The sequence below is a fragment of the Panthera uncia genome, chromosome B1 (genome assembly GCF_023721935.1).
Source record: "Panthera uncia isolate 11264 chromosome B1, Puncia_PCG_1.0, whole genome shotgun sequence".
NCBI classification, from domain to species: Eukaryota; Metazoa; Chordata; class Mammalia; order Carnivora; family Felidae; genus Panthera; species Panthera uncia.
In genome coordinates, this window is record NC_064811.1 from 2,140,203 (window position 1) to 2,160,995 (window position 20,793).

Here is a 20,793-nt window from a genome sequence, read left to right on the forward strand (position 1 = left end):
TTGGAGGCTTTGCCTTCATTGGATTTGTACAATTTGTAATAGCCTGTCCCTTCAGGTGCACTTTTTGGAGTCTGAGGGCTGCATTGGGGATTAAATAGTCACAGGTAGGGGCGCCTGGATGGCGCAGTCGGTTAAGCGTCCGACTTCAGCCAGGTCACGATCTCGCGGTCCGTGAGTTCGAGCCCCGCGTCAGGCTCTGGGCTGATGGCTCGGAGCCTGGAGCCTGTTTCCGATTCTGTGTCTCCCTCTCTCTCTGCCCCTCGTCCGTTCATGCTCTGTCTCTCTCTGTCCCAAAAATAAATAAAAAACGTTGAAAAAAAAAATTAAAAAAAAAAAATAAATAGTCACAGGTGTTCGTAGGTTAGATTCGCCCCCCCCCCCCACCTTGGTAATATAATTTCCTCAAAAACTAGTAGTCTTCTGGTTTAGGTGTATTTTTAGTTAGTGCCATGTACTGGTAGCCACACTCAAATTCTTCTCTGAATGTAGCTCTTAAGCCTGGTTTAATTTTTGTCTTCCTCTTTGGATCATCTGTCTGTACCTTATGTTGCAGGTACATACCTTGAAGGCATCTGAAGCTGTAGGTTTGGGTGGGAAGCAAGTGCCTTCACTTTGGTCTTGACCAGGCTGTTTGTCTCCTTGTGTTGTCTCCAGAAGTCTTCATGGGAAGCTTCAAGAAGGGTTTTGAGGCCAGAGGCTTATTTCTAGCTGTCTGGGGAGGTAGAAGCGGTTAGTCACTGTCTATACCTTACTTAAAATTTTTTTTTTTTAATGTTTACTTATTTTTGAGAGACAGAGACAGAGCACAGGCGGGGAGGGAGCAGAGAGAGGGAGACACAGAATCTGAAACAGATTCCAGGCTCTGAGCTGTTGGCACAGAGCCTGACGCGGGACTTGAGCTCACAGACTGAGATCGTGACCTGAGCCGAAGTTGGACGCTTAACTGACTGAGCCCCCCAGGCGCCCCCCTGTACCTTATTTCATACCTAGTAGAGAGCATGAGGTCTGCAGGCAGTGAACAGTGTGATTTTGAGCAGTGGAGGCAGCTTGGTCTGAAGAGTAGGTTTGGTACTGCATTTCATTGAATCGCAGGCCCACCATCGGTGTGATTACCTTGGGTGAGTCACTGCACTGCACTTCCTCTCACATGGGGAAAGTAGGTGCACCAGTAACAGCTCCTGACTTTTCTGTGCCACATAGTTTAGGAAGCCTTTGGTCGAACTTGTCCGTGCCTCCCCGTGCTGACTCCACCCTGCCCACCGGCATGGGCATATGGTTTATTCCTAGTAGTCCAGAAGTGCTTATGGATTGAATGAATGATGTGTAGAAACAAATGGAATGGATACTTTAACACATGTTCACTTCTTTTCCTTTTTTTTTTCTTTTAGAAAGAAAGAACTCTCAGCCACCAAGAAAGACCGTGTGAATCACTGTCTGACGATATGTGAGAACATAGTGGCACAGTCGCTCAGGTAATTGCACTTTGAACTTTCTAGTAAAAATTAAAACTGTAGATTTTCATTCTTAACGGGCTAGAATACTTGTCTCTTCAGTTGTCTTAAAACATTTAAAGGCCTCTCTTCCCACATTTCTGGCTATATAGCAAGGCTATCCGGATGCTATAATGAGTAGTGTTTTCTGTTTGTAATCTTATGTACGACAGTTGTAACCATTATGATAATTGAGCACCACGTTTATATTTAATTAGCACTCTTGTAACTGTAATCATTTAAAAATTATCTTTTGTTTGGTATTTTTACATTATCGCAGCGACCGGAACAACAGGAGGCTGTCCAGTTACGTGTCTTCTGTTTGCTTGTCACTGGCGCCCTGTGGCTGCTGGTCCCAGTGGTGGCTGCCCGCTCATCTGTGCTTTGGGGTCGGCGGGGTTGCGGGCGGTTGACTATAAGTCGATTTCCCTTGCTCCATCTTTCTTCTGGGGCGGACCAGTGGCATCTGCTTTTGTGGCTGTGCCACGTCTCCTCATTCTCTTTGCTTTTGGCTGTCTGTCTTTCTAAATGCTGTTCCCAGTGGCTGTGGATAGTAAATATTTCAGGCCCGTTTCTAATGGCTGAGCAGGAGACAGAGGTACCTGAGATTTCTGAATTCTCTTACCTGACTGGATGGGTGTGAAATACTTCTAGCTTTTCTTTCCCGTGGAGCAAATAGTTGTTATCCTCCTCCTTGGAAGCCGGACAGAGCTGTCTATAATCTGTTAGAAAAATACTCTTGATTTTAGTACTGACAGAAGCTTAGTGATTCACTTATTTGTAACGGCACTTGGATTTGTGTTTTATATTTTCAAAGTGATTTCACATACAATATTTCATTTTAGCTGAACTCATCCCATTGTTTGGGAAATGTGGATGATTTCTCTTTCTAATTTGTAGGGATGTGGGAAGCAGATGAAATAACAAATGAGAGTATGTGCTGAAAATAAAAATTCTAAGTTTGCATGCTATCGTAGAAAACAACACTATGATACACGTAGGGAAATAAACGTTTGAATTCCATGTATACTCCTTATAAGCCAGGTGATTTTGGATAAATTTTACTTCTTTGAGTCTCTGTTGCTGCATTTGTGAACTGGAGGTCTTGAGTTTTAGGGTTCTTGTGGGATCGGGTGACACTGTGTATGTGTGTTCGTTAGCTGCATGGGCACGAGAGTGCTGTACGGTTGTGATGGGTTTTGTCCAAAGCTGTAAAGTGTCAGTGCTTTCATGTGACACGACTTCAGACCCTTGACAGACATTTGCGCCCTGCTGCTGTAGCGCAGTCTTGCTCACCTGGCCTGCGGCGTCCGGGCCTCAAGGAACGTTTCACTGTGGAAGCTTGTGGATCCAGAAGACAAGCTCTCCTCCAGTGTGAGAGCTTCTTTTATATTTATTGTTTCTTTTGATCATTCTCGGTGGAATTGATGGAATGTTGGCTTAGATTTGCATGTTAGTAAAGCGCGTTGGGATATCTTAGGAGTGATTTGTGGTTCAATTTGCCATCTTAAATCAAAATAATAGCTGCTGATGGTTTTCACATTAGTGCATTTCTTCTGTTTTTATGGAGTAATGCTGATAGTAATACTCCTTGTTCTACAGAAGAACATGTTGATAGGATAATTATGGATCCAGAGAGGTCATCTTTGGTTTCATCAGATCAAAGAACACATTTGTTTTAAGATACTTTCCATACTTTGTGGAGAGTGTAGAACCTAAGTAGGTATCCTATGTGTAGAAAATGCATACTGAATGTTTAATGAAATCTTGATAGCTGGTATTTCCTGTGATCTCTCCTTGAGTATAACTAAATTTTGGTATATTTCTGAGCTTCTGTGATATACTGGTCTCCGGTGTGGTTATTTTAGTGGTAGCTTCTGGAGTTTTTAATGGGGGAAGTCATCTAAAACTTCATGGATATGTAACTGTTAGTCTACTTCAGCTCTCAATTTGGTGGTCTAACCTACTGGTTCCTAAATACGTGTGAGCATCAAGGTCTTCCAGGAAATTTGTCAAAAATACAGTAGTGAAGATCCTTCACTGCCCTCTTTTCCAAACACTTATATTTTCTGTTTGGATGTAGTCTAGTGATTTGTTTTTAACAAGTATCCTCTTGGAAATACCTAGGAACCCTTATCTAAGCACGTGTACTTTGACAAAGTGTTTGGGTAAAAATACGTATACAGAAATCCATCGGTTTCCCGTGTATTAGCATAACTCAGAAAATGTCACGGTTCGAGATCCAACTCACAGTAGCACCAACATATAAAACTTCAAGGAATTGAGAAGAAATATGCAGAAAATATGTAAAGACTGCTGTTGACATTCTTGAAAGGTATAGGTGACTACTTCTTTTCCTAAATGGAAGATTTTTTATCGTAAAGCTGAATTTTCTCTAAGGTAATCTCTAAATTTACGATAGTCTTGACTAGAGTTCTAGTAAGGGTATTTTTTTTAACTTGTTCACCTGTAAGAATAAATACACGAATGTTGTAAAGAAAAGCTGAAAACATCAGCAGTATGGTGAGAGATGGTGTACACAATATTGAGATAGTTAGACATTAAAGAAGGTATAGGATCGGAAGTTAGGAGAGTATATGTATGCATCTCTGTGTGTGAATTTATGATAAAGATAACATTTTGTATCAGCAGGGAAATGATGGATTATTGAACCAAATGACTAGAGAAAAATTATATCTGTATCTCATATTGCAGACAAACATAAATGTCAGATTACTTAAAAGTAAAAGAAAAGAAATTATTGGGATACCTGGGTGGCTCAGTCGGTTAAGTGTTCGTCTGTTGGTTTTCGCTCAGGTCGTGGTCTCATGGCTTCGTGAGTTCGAGTCCCGCATCAGGCTCAGTGCTGGCAGCGCAGATTAAAAAGAAAATTTTAGGGGTGCCCGGGTGGCTCAGTCTGTTAAGCATCCAGCTTCAGCTCAGGTCATGATCTCACAGTTCATGGGTTCGAACCCTGCATTGGGCTCTGTGCTGACAGTTCAGAGCCTAGAGTCTGTTTCAGATTCTGTGTCTCCCTCTCTCTGTCTCTGCCCCTCCCTTGCTTGTGCTGTCTCTTTCAAAAATAAACATTAAAAAAGAAAAAGAAAAAAATTTAGATTTTAAAATCCAAATCTAAAAATTTTTAAATCTAAAATAAAAAAAAATCATGTTTTAAAAAATGGAATTATTATTACAAAAATAATATTTAATCTTAGGTGGAAGAAAGCTAACGATATAAGGGAAAAACTTGTTTTTTTTTTTTTTTAACGTTTATTTATTTTTGAGACAGAGAGAGAGCATGAACGGGGGAGGGTCAGAGAGAGGGAGACACAGAATCTGAAACAGGCTCCAGGCTCTGAGCTGTCAGCACAGAGCCCGACACGGGGCTCAAACTCACAGACTGCGAAATCATGACTTGAGCCGAAGTCGGCCGCTTAACCGACTGAGCCACCCAGGCGCCCCGGGAAAAACTTGTTTTGACTGGAATATAGTTTGATGTGTCAGAATCCACCTTAAAAAAGCTTGAAAGTAAATTCAACTTGGGGGAAATGTTGACAGCATATATAGCAAAGGTTTAATAGTTGTTAAAGAGCAATTATAAATCATTAAGAAGCAGACTATCAGCCTAATGGGAAAATAGGCAAAGAACATGACTGAGTAGTTCAGAAAATAAGAAATACAACTGGGCCAGTGAACCCGAGAGCTGACTCTCTGTGTTTCCTGTGGAAAGATACTCACATTTATTTACCAGTCATCAGTAGAAGGAAACAAAAACAAAAATAAGAACAGCTGCCATCTGTCAAATTGACAAACATTAGGAAATACTCAGGATTTTTGTCAGAGGTGATACAACCTTCCTAAAAGGCAGCATGTCGAGCTTTAGACTCCTCTGTGTGGCAGTTTCACCTGAGACTTTATCCGCGGGAAAGTGCGTGGCGACATTGGTGCAGTGCTGTTCATCGCATTAGAACATTAAAGGTCATCTGAACGACTTAATGACTGGTAGGGGAATTGAAAAACGAAGATACATTTAAATTTTTTTTTTAATGTTTGTTTATTTTTGACAGAGAGAGAGAGATAGAGCATGAGTGGGGGAGGGGCAGAGAGACAGGGAGACACAGAATCTGAAGCGGGCTCCAGGCTCTGAGCTGTCAGCACAGAGCCCGATGTGGAGCTCGAACCCACAGACCGTGAGACCTGAGCCGAAGTCAGACACTCAACCGACTGAGCCACCCAGGCGCCCCGAAAACGAAGATACATTTATAGAAGGGAATGTTTGTTAACTTTGTAAAAGGTGATTGTTAGATATGTGTATTGTGACCAGAAAATTTATTAACACTGTATTAACAAATTAAGTTTAATATATCAAGGAAGATATTTGCTCTGGCTGAGTGAGGTTAATGCCAAAGGCAGGATTTACTTCCTGTCTCAGACAAATGGTAATGGACAAAATCTGTGTGACAGTGGTTTTCAGGACATCAGGCAAAGAGCAACAGCAGCCCTTGACAAATGGGAAAGGAGTGTGGGAGCCGTATGGCTTCCCGCTTCCTGTCTGGAGGGAGTAACGCTGGGAGGGAGGCCCAGGCAGGGCCCGTGGTTTGCTGAGTTGAGCAGACGGAGCTGCTCCCTGAGGCCAGTTAGTGAGAATGGTGGAGAAGAGAGAACTGCCCAGAATGCTCTCTGGAACCTGTGGGAGGAGACGTCCCTGAGTCTTCAACGTGCTGCCTGTTGATGTGCACGTGCTCATGAGGACGTGCTGGGATGGGGCCTCCCGAAAGGACCCGAAGGGGCGCTTGCCGAAACCCCCCCTAATGCGGGAAGAGCTCCTGTTGACTCCAGCCCGAGCAGACAGGTGTCCTTCGTGGGCCATGGCTGGAGTGTGCAGAAGGGCGTGCTCTGGCGACAGGGTTAACTTAGCCCTCGACTGGCGTGTTATTCTGGTCCTGCCCGGAAAAGCTTAAAACATTTCAGGATGGGGCGCCTGGGTGGCGCAGTCGGTTAAGCGTCCGACTTCAGCCAGGTCACGATCTCGCGGTCCGTGAGTTCGAGCCCCGCGTCAGGCTCTGGGCTGATGGCTCGGAGCCTGGAGCCTGTTTCCGATTCTGTGTCTCCCTCTCTCTCTGCACCTCCCCCGTTCATGCTCTGTCTCTCTCTGTCCCAAAAAAAAAAAATAAATAAAAAACGTTGAAAAAAAAAAAAAAAAAAAACAAACATTTCAGGAGTGCAAAGAAACGGGAAAATAAAATTCGTAGTGGTCCCTTGAAACTGATTCAGAAATTGCACAGATGGTAAAATTGTACAAAATCATGAAAACAGGTACTCAACTATTTTATGTACTCAAGAAGCTAGAGAAAAGATGGAATGTGTTAAGTAGAGACAAGACATTAAAAAGAGCTAAATTGCACAAAGAGTGACAGCAGATTTGTTGCTAGAAAATGCATGTCAGAAGTCAGCAGGACATCATTTGTAGAGGAAGGAAAACCCCTGGAACTGCACGGCCAGTAAATAAATCTGTCTCAAAACAAAGGTGAAGTAAAAACTTTTTCAGACACAGAAAAGCTGAAATAATTTATGTCCAGCCAGGACTTTAAGAAATATTAAAGATGGTGTTTCAGGTAGGAGGAAAGGAAAATAAGATCAGAGAGAGATCTGGATCCACACAGAGAATTAAAGAGCAGGCAAACGGTAACTATGGTGCTTGGATAGAAGACTTTCTGCCCTCGTTTGTCATCTCTTTAAAAGTTAATTGATCGCTTACAGCAAAAATGATAACCGTGTACTTTGGGCCTTACGACATGTAGAAGTAAAATGTGGGGCAACACCAGAATAAAGGCTGGCAGTAGTTTGTGGTAGGCAGAGTCATGCCTCTGCCCCCCAAATTTAACAGGTCTCACTCCCTGGAATCCCGTGTGAGTGTACCTCTAGGGAAAGAGTCTTCAAAGATTTGGTTAAGTTAAGGATTGTGAGATGGAGAGATTATCCTGGGTTGTCCAGGGGGACCATAAATGTAGCCACACGTATCCTTGTGAAAAGGAGGCAGAGGGAGATCACACGCACGCACACACACATACGCGCAAGGCGGTGTGAAGCTCGAACAGGGACGGGCTTGCAGATCAGAGGGAGGTGGCCACAGGCCGAGGGATACTGGCGCCACCAGACCTGGAAGAGGCAAGGAGTCCTTTGGAGCCTCTGGAGGGGACACAGGCACTGCCAATACCCTGATTTCGGCCCAGCGATGCTGATTCCGGACTCCTGGCCTCCGTAACTCTGACACGGTAAACGTCTATGGTGTTAAGCCACCCAGCGTCTAGCAGTTTGTTACAGCAGCCACAGGGAACAAATCGAGTACTGTTGTGAGTTTCTGTGCTGTGTGTGAAGTGCTGTCATGTCACTAAGGCAGGCTGGGATCAATTAGAGATGTATACTGTAAACCAGGTAACAATTAAAAGCACAACAAAGAGTTACGGCTAATAAACCAAAAAAGATAAAATGCCATCCTAAAAATACTCGACCCCGAAGAAAGCAGAAATAGAGAAAAAGGCAAATAAAGAGCATCTGGGGTAAGTAGGAAAGAACTGGTGTGATGGTAGATTTAAATCTAGTTCCATCAGTAACGACATTAAACGTAAGAGGCAGGCTTTTCAGATCCAGTGAAAAACCAAGACCCTGTGTAACCTGCGCACGATAAACCGTTTTAAACGTGAGGTGCAAATAGCTTAGAAGTAACAGCATGGAAGGGCTCACTCACCATACTAACACTCCGATCAGATGAAAGCTGGGTTGCTTTTGCTTATGTTCATGTCAGACAGTGGATTTCTCGGCAAAAGCTATTACCAGAAATAGAGTGGTCATTTTATAATGATGAAGGCATCAGTTCATCAAGGGAGCATAACAATCCTAACCGTTTATGTCCAGAATACATGAAGCAAAACCTGATCGAACTGCAAGGGGAAATAGACAAATCCACAATTATAGTCAGGTTCCAGGAGCTTCTCTTAAAAACTCTTTGAGCACGTAGACATAAAATCTGGATCTAGAAGACTTGAACGATACTATCCACCCTTATGGGCCTGATTGGCATTTATAGACACCCCACCTGGAACAACAGAAGACACATTCCTCTCTAGTGCTCACAGGACGTTTGCCCATACAGGCCACATGCTGGGCCATAAAATAAGCCTGAGGGACTCAGTTATGTGAGCGTCCGACTTGGGCTCAGGTCATGATCTTGTGGTTCGCGAGTTTGAGTTTTACATTGGGCTCACTGCTGCTGTCAGTGCAGAACCCGCTTCTGATCCTCTGGCCCCTCTCTCTCTGTCCCTCCCTCCTCACACTCTCTCAAAATTGAGTAAATATTAAAAAAAAAAAGTCTTTAAAAGGATTCATACAAGTATGCTCTTTGACCTCAATAGGATTAAGTTGGAATCTGTTCCAGAAAGATAGTCTGGAAAACAGGTAACGTATTTCCACCCATGGGTCAAAGAGAACGTCAAAGGGGAAATTTGAAAGTATTTTGAATTGATGAAAATAAAAACAAAAGATTTCAAAAGTTGCGGTATGCCGCTATGACATATCCAAGGGAAATTTATAGCTCAATGCCGATTTTGGAAAAAAGAGAAAGGTCTCAGATCAATGCCCTCAGCTCCCATGTCAGGAAACTTGAAAAACAAGAGCACGTGAAACCCAAATTTATCAGAAGAATGGATATAAAGATAAGAGCAGAAGTTAGTAAAATCGAAAACAGAGAAGTCTGCAGTAACTCAAACAAACCTGAAGTGAGTTCTTTGAGAATGTCGGTGAGATTAATCAGACTGACTGGCCAGGTAAGAAAGAGTGCAGTCACAAATGACCAGTACCTGGGGTGAGGGAGATGATTTTCGTGTGGGTTCTATAGATATTAAGAGGATTAGACGGGAGGATTGGGAACAACTTTATGCCGGTAAACTGGACAATTTAGGTGAAACGGACAGGTTTCTTAAAAGACATTTCTAAACCTCTCTCAAGAAGGAACCTATAACCTCATTAGCCCTATATCTGTTTCATTAAATTATTAAAAATCAGTATTCGATTTAGTTATTGGAGAACGTTTAAGCATGGTTGGAAATGGTACATGAACTTATTTTTTTCTTTTAATTGAGACATAATTGACCTACGACACTGTAAGTTTGAAGTATAGCACGATGGTTTGATACGTTTATATATTGCAATATGATTGGTGTCAGCTAATACCTTTATCAAGTCACATAATTATTGTTCCTTTTCTGTGTTGAGAACAGTTAAGATCTGGTCTCATAGCAATTTTGAAGTTTATAATATAGTATTATGGACCGACTGTAATCACTGTGTTGTGCATTAGATGTTCAGAACTTATTTGTTACTTGAAAGCAAACCTTTGAAAGCAAACTTTTTCATCTGTGGGTTTTAGAAGTCTAAACACAGATAAAGTATGTCTGATGAAAGTTTTGTGTCTGAACTGAGATGTGCTCTAAAGAAAAGATTGTTAAGTAGACAGTAATTTTTCCATATTGATTCCTTGTTGAAATAGTTATATTTTGGATATATGGGATTAAATGATGTGTTATTAAAATTAATTTTGTTTTTTCTTTTTCTTTTTGACGTGTGCCCCAGAAACTGTAAAATCACACATATGGCTCAGGCTGTGTTTCTGTAGCCAACGCTGCTTGGAGCGGCCGTGTCCGTGTTCGGAGGCCTTTCCTGCTGAGCCCTTTTTTCACAGCTGTGTTCCCCACAGATGAGGTCTGAAGTCGTGCTGGGTGGCATGTTTTGTTTCTTGCCTGTATTTGTCGGCCGTTGTTAAGATGGTCCCCGGGTTTCTCTTAGGCTCGTGGTCCTTCTGACCGTTGGTAGGAACCACGATGAAGTGAGGAAGGGGGAGAGGACCTCCATCTCCGAGGACTCTAGGGGGAGACCGGGAAACAGAGTCGGATTTTGAGTCTTCAAAGATAGCGGCATTATTCAGGGGCTGTGTTTGGGCTGGTGGTACTTCACGGTGCCGGGAAATCAAGTCCAGTACACGGCCCACCAGCTTATCTCTGCCGCGGCTGTGCTTAGCCACATGGATCACGACAACCCAGACGGTCTCAGTCAAGCATTTTAAAATCATCTGCGAGCGTTACATAGATTCCCGTCTTTGCGAGACTGGGACAGAGCAGCAGAAAGCACAGCCTGCCCGTGATCGTGTGTAGTCTTACGGTGGAATGTGGTTATACTTTGGAACACATTGAAAGCAAGAATAAAAAGGAGTACAAGAGTCATATTGGTATACTGATTTTCAGGGTTCCAAGAATACTGTCAGCAAGAGTAGAAGTAACCTGTCGGCAGAGAGCGGCAGATGGCTGTCTGGGAGTGAAGCAGTATCTTTCTTTCCTCTTTTTTATGGAGTTCAAAATACATACAAAGCAGTGGCTTTTTGAGGTTGATTTAACTAAAACTTTAAAAAAATGAAATTTGGCTTACAATCTTTTTCAAAATAAGCTTTTAAATTTTAGAATAGTTTTAGATTTAAAAAAAATTGTAAAGATGCATAGAGAGTTCCCCTCTACCTCACATCCGGTTACCTCAGTTCTTAGCATCTTACGTTACTGTGGTATGTTTTTCACAGTTGATGAATCAGTGTTAATGTACTTATTAACCTTCATTTTTATGTAATGTCATTTTACTGTTCCAGCGTCCTGTAGAGGACACCAGATACCTCATTGCATTTCATTGTCATGTCTTCTAGGCTCCTCTTGGCCGTGACAGCCTCTCTCTCTTTTTTTTTTAACTTAGAAATTCTCCAGAATTTCAGAAACTTCTGGGCATCGCTATGGAACTCTTCCTGCTGTGCAGTGATGATGCAGAGTCGGATGTCAGGATGGTGGCCGACGAGTGCCTCAACAGAGTCATAAAAGTAAGCCCCCGTGAGCCGTGCTCTCCCAGCTGCGATGTGGCCGAGAGAACAGACCGTGTTTGGAGGGGCGGAGTCGCTCTGGATGTCCGCCGTCGTTCATTCGCGGTGTGGTTGCCAGCCTGCCTGTCGCCCCTGCTGACTCAGAAGGCCGTGTGTGTGCCTGAGTCACAGATGGGCTCTACTGGCAGCCGCTCGGTGTTCTTGGGGAAAATGTCACTACAGACAGCAGCTTCTGTGTGGGCTGAACCTCGAGCGGCCACAAGGCCCTGGGAGGGCAGGGGAGAGGTGAACGCAGTCTGTCTGTGGTGCTCTAGCTTCCCTTCCTTTGTCTGCTTTCCCTGTCCTGCGGAGACCTGGGTCAGGCGGTGCTGTGTGCCCATAAAGACGAGACTTCTGTCACAGACCGGCTGGGGCTGGTGTGGTGGCACCGGGTGGAAGGAGCTCCCGAGGAGGGACGGCAGAGCCGGAATGCCAAAGCATTTGGGCTACAGGCAAGCTGAGGAGCAGGGAGGGGACACCTGTCTTCTTCTGTCACTGCTTCCTGAGGCCGACTTTGTGCCCAACATCACCAGAGCTTCAAGCTACGCTTCTTCTTTTTCTGTTCTCTGCTGCCTTTGAAGATAAAGGCCTTCTTCCACAATTCCTAATGCAATGGAAAACTGTCCTGGTTTTTCTCATTCTGCCCTTCTTCTAGTGTCCCCAGCCCATCCCGGTCACTTCTTCTAGGCCACCTTTGAGTTTGTGAACGGGCCTTCTGGATCGTGTGTCCATACGTAGTGCTCCCACCATAGGCCGTGGGCACCGAGGATGGGTCTCGGGCACAGTTCTTGACACTTCCTCCAAAAGCTAGCTCTTGATAATGGTTAAGGAAAAAAACGTACCTTGTTTCCTTCCCTGCAGGGGTCCTTGTTTTGGGGACCTTTCTGGTTTTCTTATTTTTTTCTTACTGCCTTCAGTTCCACTTGTGACACTTAGATAAGCCTTTGAGAAGAGCCTCCGTCTCTTGGTTTTCCGTGGAGGCCAGATGAACCAAGGACCCCGAGCTAACATAGGCTAGTTGAGTATTTCCCGTCTCGTTAGGGTCTTGATAAATCAAACTGTTCTTTGGAGTCTTTCCCGGGGCTTTCTCTGCAGAGTGGTCGCATTTTACGTTGGCCGAGCAGTTATCCTTCCTTCCTCCTTCACGGATCCAGCCTTCCTCCGGGAGAGGATCACCCTCCCTCCTGCTACGTTCAGGGAGACGGAGGCACTTTACCGGGCTGATAAAGCATATGTGGATTTTGGGGTGAAGGAGAACTGCTTTCAAGTCTTTCCTCTGTCCCCTACCAACTGAACAGCTATGAGAAACGTATGTAAATCTGTGAGCCTCGGTTTCCTCACCTACAAAGGGAATCAGACAAGGTTTGGTGGTGTGCAGGAGTGTGTGTGTGTGTGTGTGTGTGTGTGTGTGTGTGTGTGTGTCTGTGCGTGAGGGTCAAAGGTGGTGGTGTAGGCGATGTGCTCAGCACCATCCTGGCCCCTCACTGGTCCTCCAGGCGGCAAGAGGTGTAGTCTCGTGATGATGAGATTCTCACATTCTTACCCCAGGAGACTGAGGGGCATGCGAGCGCACCAGCTGCCCTCTCTGCCGTCACACGGACTCCGCGGTCTTCAGGAATCCTTCCCTTCCGGGAGCGTGTTGTTTCTTGGCTGGCATGCTCTCTGGGCTCGGTAGCCACGGCGCCCAGCTCACTCTGTCAGGAGCAGCCTTAGGGAGGCCCTCCCCCATCTCTGGGCAGCCACCCGGTCTTCTCCTTCCGCCCGCACCCCCTGCTCTCGCTCGCACCCCGCCTCCCACCGCGACATACGCCCAGTGGCCAGGTACCCTTGCTCCCTGTGCCGCGTGACCCGTCGGCGACACATGTGCGTGGGGTCCCGCAGCGTATCTGCAGATGGCCTTTTTCAGTTGTGTTCACTTCTCTCCAGGCCTAAATATCCTGGCTTGCTTTTTTTATTCCTGCAGGCAGGGCCAGGCTGGGCTTTTTCTGATATTTCAGTTCTTAAATCTGATGCTTAGAATCACAGCACCTAAAGAGGGCACCATGCCTTGGTTCATGGCAAGAGGGAGACTAAGGAGGGCAGAGGGGACAGTGTGGCCCCAGAGTGCTCTGAGTTGACCATTGGACACGTAAGCTTTGTTCCATTTTTAAGCCTGTCCTCTTCGGTGACCTGTTTCTGAGAGCCGCTGGACAGAATAGCTTGGTGAATGTGTGGTGGTTGTCGGCCGTGACGCTGGCTCGTGACCTGAGGCCTGGCCACCTCCCTACTTTTGTCCCATTTCCTCTGTGTCAGGCCTCCCAGGGCAGAGGTTCAAAGATTTCCTGTTATGTCCCTGGACGTTAAGACGAGGTCAGCCTCTCTCAACTTCTTTCTGCTTACAGTCGGCATGGTGAGGTTTGGCTGCACTCAGGTCCGTGCCTCCCCAGATGCTCTGGTCTGCAGGTTCAGCAGGCTGGGACGGGACCAGGTCTGGCTTGATTTGCTGTCATTGCGGCAGAGGAAGGACAGGTCTGGGAGCCCGCGGACGGCCCCTCGGCTCGCTGTCAGGAGGGCAGGAACACAGACACCGTCACCGGGAGTCACGTCCTGGGCTTTGGTCTTCTGTTGAGTATTGCTGTGCTTCTCATGAGGACCGGGCTCAGCATGGCCTAAGCAGTGGGATGCGTGGTGCTTTTCATTTATGTAGGAAAATGCCCGGCGTGGCCCAACAGCATGCTCCTGCCTCATGTGACTTTCAGTCTCAGGTGGAGAAGCATCTTTTCACAGAAATAGTTCAGTACATGGCACAGACTCTAAGTTCTGAGAGACGTTGGCAACTCCTCATGGCGGGCAGGAGCTCGAGGTGACTTCATCTGGGGAGGCAGAGAAGGCTTCCTGGAGGTGGTGATGAGTGAGGAGATGGGGGGCTTCTTGACCACTGCACAGCTGCCTCTAGGAGGCCCAGGAAGCCTCTACAGGCTCTCCGAGGAGGGTGGCTCCAGTGTGTGTCATCGGAGAACGGGGGTGTTGAGGGCCAGTTCCGAGGGTTTGTACTTCATTTGGTAGAGGATGAGGAGCTCTCAGATTTTCGACATGGTCGGCGGAGAGCTTTATTTTGGAAGAGTAGCCTTGTGACAGTGTGTGCCTGCCTTGGAGGGGAGAGGGACCTGGGCACTGAGGATCCACGTGGGAGGTTGAGTAGTCCAGGCCTGGGAGAGTGAGGTCTGGGCCAGGACGGTGGCCCCGGGAGCGTGAGCGAGGAGGCAGAGGCGGGCCGTCACAGGCTCGATTTGGCAGCTGAGCGGGTATGTCTGCTTCAGTGTGGAAGGTTCAGGAGCAGGGAAGGGTCAGATTGCTGTCCCCAGGGTCTGGGAACCCCGATTCTGTGCTGTTATTAGGGGTTTGAGGGTTTGTTTTCTCTTGTTACAAACTAAATTTGAGATTAGCTTATAAAACATAACGTGAAATAAAACTGGGATATACCTTCTGGTTTTATTTGCAAGTAGCGCCTTGATACCTGTTTGTCTTTTGGTGTGTTCATTTAAGGATTTTTAGTACAAGCTGAAATGGAAGGATTAGGATTTAAAAATGTCTGAGATATTGGGGTGCCTGGGTGGCTCAGTTGGTTAAGTGTCCGACTTCTGCTCAGGTCATGATCTTGCGGTTCGTGAGTTCGAGCCCCGCGTTGGGCTCTGTGCTGACAGCGTAGAGCCTGGAGCCTGCTTCAGATTCTGTGTCTCCTTCTCTCTTTTCCCCTCCCCTGCTCGCACTCTCTCCCTCTCTCTCTCTCCCTCTCTCTCTCTCTCTCTCTCTCTCTCTCTCAAAAAATAAATAATAAGCGTTAAAAAAAAGAATTAAAAGAAACATTTCTGAGATATTGTTATACTTTGGAACCTCCCCAAATGGAGCTTTGCTTCTGACTTTAAAGCTCACCGAACCAGTAGGTGAGTCACCTGAGTTTTACTCAGACCAGCTCAGGCTGTAGCCATCATATGCTGTGTATCGCATGAGAGAAGCTTGGTTTGAGGCTTGGTTATGTCTCTGCTGTCTTCTTGGTGGACAGGCCATCGGCAGTACCGTTTCAGAGGAGAGGGTTCCCAGGGGCAAGGGTGGGGGCCAGGACTCTTTCCTTCCCTTCCACCCCGAGAAGACCTCTCTGACATGGGCTTTGTGCGGGCAAGCTGGTGGTGGCTCTCAGCCATTCTCACTGGGTTGAAGTTGACCTCGTGGCCATTAGTTTTGGTTTGGCCCCTAAGTGAGCAGGGATGGGGGCGAGAAATGTGTTGTGAGGAGCACGAGGCTCCTCGCTGGCTGTGGGTTCTGAGCCATGGGGCTGGGAGCACCCATGCGTCCAGGGAGGACCTGGGGAAAGGACAAGGGCTCTGTGCCCGCCAAGACGAGTGTTCCCACGTCGAGCGAGGGGCTCTCATCTTCCAAGTGGACTCCCCGCCCTGCTGGCACCGCAGACCTCATTCAGGCCGTTGCTAATGTTGGTTCATCTAGCAGAATGCTCTTTAATGAAGAAAAACCTTTCAGGTGTTTTCTTCTCTTGCTGAAGACCTATAAAGGGTTTGATATAAGAGCATTAGAATGAATTTGAACCATCTACCATTTAACCTCAGTATTATGTAGTATTTGATTATAGATCAAGTTGAATTCTTTTGCTTCTGTGTTTTTATTCAAGTGAATGACCTGTGTCTAGTTTATTCAGTATCTTCCCAAGTATATGTGCCTCTTTCTTAACGAGCAGGCTCTTGGTTTAGTTGCTCTTCTGTTCTACTTTGCTCCCGAAGCGAAATTTTAATCGCCTTTTAGTTTTCTTCCGGGCTGCTGGTGGAATGAGCCTTCTGCGACCAGCTCTCTTGTGTTCCGTTGCAGGCGCTGATGGACTCGAATCTTCCGCGGTTACAGCTTGAACTCTATAAGGAAATCAAAAAGGTAGGCTTTTGTTTTCTCTTACTGAGGGAAGTGGTGACTGTGTCACTGCACGGAGCGGTAGACGTGAAATCTTGTCTTTTATTTAATAAGCGGGAATGTGGGAAGGAAATGCTGTTTGGTAAAGCAGACTTCACTGTTTTATTTTTCTTTGCAAGGTTGCTCTTCATTATTTCATTATTTATGAGAGGAGATGGGAATTAGTTTCTGTATCCGTGTAAGTGAAGCCCCTCGGCCGCGACGTTTCTGCAGCGGTTACGCTTGTGCGTGGCCTTGTCTCTAAAACGTAGAAATAAGCAACAAACAGATGCTCTTGTGTCTGTGAGGACCCTTTGGTGCATAGTGTCCCTGACTCGGAAATGTAACGTGTCGCTCCCCCCGCACCCCCTCCTCAGAATGGCGCTCCCCGGAGCCTGCGTGCTGCCCTGTGGAGGTTTGCGGAGCTGGCTCACCTGGTTCGGCCTCAGAAATGCAGGTAGGCGGTGCGCTCTGGCTTATTAGCGCTGTGCGTTGGTGGGGAGCCAGCTCCTGTGGATTCTGTACCTACCTCTCAGCTCCAGTGTCTTCCCTGAGCTCCGGCTAACGCTGTCCACCACTGCCTTCCCCGTCGTGGCCGGTGTTTCCTGCTTCTGTTCTCATCATAGCACTTCTCAGGAGCACTCTGGGGCACTGTCGGTGTGCGTGTTCATTTTCTGTCCACCCACGCTTCCAAGAGACAGAGGCACGCCCCCCAGGATAGCGGGGTCTTCCCCGTGTGTCCTCTGTGGCAGCACGGCCCCGGTGACCGTGTCTGCACGTGCTCGTCGCCGAGCAGATGCTCGTCATGTGGTTGAAGGTTGAGAACCGGTCTCATCATTGCTTGCCGTAGGAATTCTCTAGAAATATGCCTTTGTCTCTCATGTGGGTTCGAACTGTGAGTGTTAAACTGAATGAAGTTTGACTAGTGGGAACGTCTGTCCCCAGTGGATTGAGAATCAAAAGAAGTCCCTGGTTTTCATCTGTGCCTTCTTCTCCTTAACCAGCAAGACTGATGTCCAGAGGCCCTGGGCTGCGTCCCGGAGGAGCCGGTGCAGGGGCCCCGACCCTCACTGTTAGTGGGAAACCACGATTTATCCCACTGATTTTGAGTTGAACAAGAATCTTATGTGGCCGTGGAGATACGTCACTAAGGAAATTTCTTTTTGTGCAACATTTTTCTTTTACTATCCATATTTTGAATTTTTTTTTATATCTTTGAAGCAGCACATCCCAAGTTCTCCACACAGCAGCCCAAGTGACCTTAAAAAATGTGATCGGGTCATGTCATTTCCTTACTTAAACTTTCTACTGAAAGTCATTTCCCAGAGCTGTTGAGATAAAATCCGGACTCCTTACTCGGGGAGATCTTGCCTCCACTGACTACCATCTCGGCCACTGTCTGTTAGCACATTGGCCTGATGTTGCTTCTTTGCACGTTTCTTTGTTCCTCGTGGCCGGTGTATTTTTTTCAGGCAAAATAGTCCCTTAGTCCCAGGTGTGGGCTTGCTCTTCTCCGCCACCAGAGGGCGCCTGTTCACATTGGGCGCGTGTTTGTGAGGGGTCTCCTGTGGTTTCCGCTCTGCTGTCCAGTGACTCCCTTCTCCTGCATCCCGCACGGTCTGCTTTTCCTCTCTGGAGGGCCACGTCTTATCTCGAAGACCGTATTTAGTTTGAACACTTAAAAATATTTCCTTGCAAAGCTCCTTTTCCAAGAAAATGTTTCATTTCTTAACTTTTATTTGTTACCTATTATTTTCTGATTTAAAATATGAATACTTCACTGTTATAATTTACTACGAACGGTTTTTCAAACAAGGTGAGGGTCCTGTGTGATCACAGAGAAATGAAGGATGAACGTCTCCCAACATTGGAACTTGGTGTGCATTTAGCCCCCCTGATCTTTTTGTCTACTTTCTGTTAAGGACTGTTTTGCATATGAAAACTGGCTCTTCCCTAACAGGTACTAAACTAATTGTTTCTATTCCTCAGTGAAGTAGACCTGGAAGAATAACTCATGTTCCTTTCATACATGCAGGCCTTACTTGGTAAACCTTTTGCCTTGCCTGACTCGAATAAGCAAGAGACCCGAGGAATCTGTTCAGGAGACCTTGGCTGCAGCTGTCCCTAAAATTATGGCTTCTTTTGGCAATTTTGCAAATGACAATGAAATTAAGGTATGATTATCACCGTAAGTCACAAATGTGAATGAGTCTTGTGGGCTTTTTGGACAGGCCATCGTGTGAGAGCACTTCTTGAGTTATATTGTGCTTCATAATTTAAGTTAAAATGTTTTTAATTATTTCGAGGCACACAGAGAGCTTCTTTCTATTTCTGCTTTCTTATTGTGGGGTAGAGTTAAGTAAGGAGATGGTTTATAGATGCAAATTCAGAAGGTGGTTTTCTAGAACAGATTGGTTCTTGGTATATTAGGTGGACTCCTTAACCTAGCTGCGGAGAGGTGACTGTCCCAGAAGTGCAGGCAGGAGAAAGCTCACTGATGGTCCCCTGCAGCCAGTGGGGACCACTTGACCTCTGTTCTGTGCCCAACAAGCAAAATAAGCAGCCTCCACACTCACGTTTGTGTTTTATTTAGTTTAAATTTTTTTTAAGTTTGTTTATTTATTTTTGAGAGAGAGACCGAGAGAGTGAGCCTGGGAGGGGCAGAGAGAGAATGAGGGAGACAAAGAATCCCAGGCTGGCTCCATACCATCAGCACAGGGCCCGATGTGGGGCTTGAACTCACAAACCGTGAGATCACGACCTGAGCCGAAACCAGGAGTTGGACTCCTAACCGACTGAGCCACCCAGCTGCCCCTGTGTTTTATTTTTAATGACCAGAAATTGTGACCCTGCCACATGAGGATTCTTGACTTCCTCCTTTTTGTGGGCCACTCCTTTGTTAGTGTTTCTTTTGGCATTTCCATCCACATTTCTAGATAACGTGCTATATAGCATATATATCGTAGCAATATACAGCTAGGTGGCCTGGTTTTTTTTGTGTTTGTTTGTTTGTTTGTTTGTTTTTAAATGAGTGATAAATTTAGTTCTAACTGGCTTCCATCTTCTTACTGTAGTTACATTAGTATTCAGTGTGGCATTTCATGCCCAAGTAATAGTCACAACGATGTTCCGTGCTATGATTCTATTTCTATGTAGAACTTTTTGGTTTTTTTGGAGTTAATAATTGCCTCTCTTTTATTTTGCTTGTTATTCTTTGGCCATTGATATCTTCTCATACTTTCCAACAGCTTTGTAAAATGTGTCTCAGTGCAATTCTGCACATGGCAGACCATGTATTGGGTCCATTTTCTCCACCGGGGTCCTCTGACCTAGAATTCTCCAGCTGTCTGCCTCGGTCTGGTCTGGATGCTCTTTAGGCCTGAGGTGCAGTCGTATCTTCAGACTTTTCTTTGCTGTCATCCTAGGAATTGTTTTTGCTGCTTTCCTTTTGGACGCCTGATTTCTGGATGCCATACCTTTACCTTTCTAGGCATACTTCCTTGTTTTGATAGAATTTGTGTCATCTCTTATTTCTGTTTTCCTTTTCTTTTTTCTGTACTTTCTAGACGTCCATCTCAAACCCTTCTGTTGTGTTCGTTAATATCTAAGAGCTCCTTGTGTTCAGAATGATTATGTTTTCTGGCATCCTCTTCCTGCTTCATGAATATACTCTTCTCTTTCTGAGGATGGATTACAGTTTTCTTGACAACTTTTTTTGACTTCTGTTTCTTCTGACTTCCTCTGTTCTGGTCTTTCTCTGTTACGTTGGCACTTGTGCATTTAGATTTGAGTGAGACTCTAAAAAGCTGATTGGAAGCAGGTGCATGGCAGGGACCTGTCCCCTGGTGAGCTTTCCGAGGTGATGGATGGTGAGCCTGCTTTCCCTCTGTGAGCCTGCTTCCTTCGGGGTCGAGTATTTTTAGGATGACATTTTATCTTTTTTGGTTTATTAGCTGTAACTCTTTGTTGTGCTTTTAATTGTTACCTGGTTCTTACGTACGATAGTTTCCAAACTCGTGAAAGTAGGTGAACACGCCTTTTTTGGATATTTTTGTTAAGACTTACATGGCCACCGTTGGTATTCTAGCGCCATCTCCTTTGGGTCAGCCTGTTGCTTCAGACCAAGGCGTCTTCTCCTGCCCCTTAGGAGACACCCGCGGGCACTGTGCTGCTGCAGTCCAGCTTGTTCGCGGGTGTTGCAGGCCAGGAAGCACCTCCCGGTGACACTAGCAGCACAACTGCAAGCCGTCCCTCAGGCTAGGACGTGGCTCTAGTTGGTGACTACTCTCTTCTCCTTGACTTTGTCATTTTCATTTTCGTTGTTGTTGTCGTTGTTGTTTTTTACTGCCTTTATTTTCCAGTGTCATTTGCTGACCCTATACCCAAATGCCGTGGGCACGCCTTTTCCAGAAGCTCAGGTGT

The 20,793-nt window shown here is 45.8% G+C and overlaps 1 protein-coding gene across 1 annotated transcript in view; it reads left to right on the forward strand.

Moving 5' to 3' along the window:
- Positions 1-20,793, forward strand: part of HTT (huntingtin) — a 150,628-nt gene that overhangs the window by 13,150 nt on the left and 116,685 nt on the right. Inside the window, exons 2-6 of the mRNA XM_049630212.1 lie at positions 1,389-1,472; positions 11,280-11,400; positions 16,297-16,356; positions 16,749-16,828; positions 18,407-18,545. Coding sequence (XP_049486169.1) covers positions 1,389-1,472; positions 11,280-11,400; positions 16,297-16,356; positions 16,749-16,828; positions 18,407-18,545 — 484 coding nt within the window. The remainder of the gene's footprint in view (positions 1-1,388; positions 1,473-11,279; positions 11,401-16,296; positions 16,357-16,748; positions 16,829-18,406; positions 18,546-20,793) is intronic.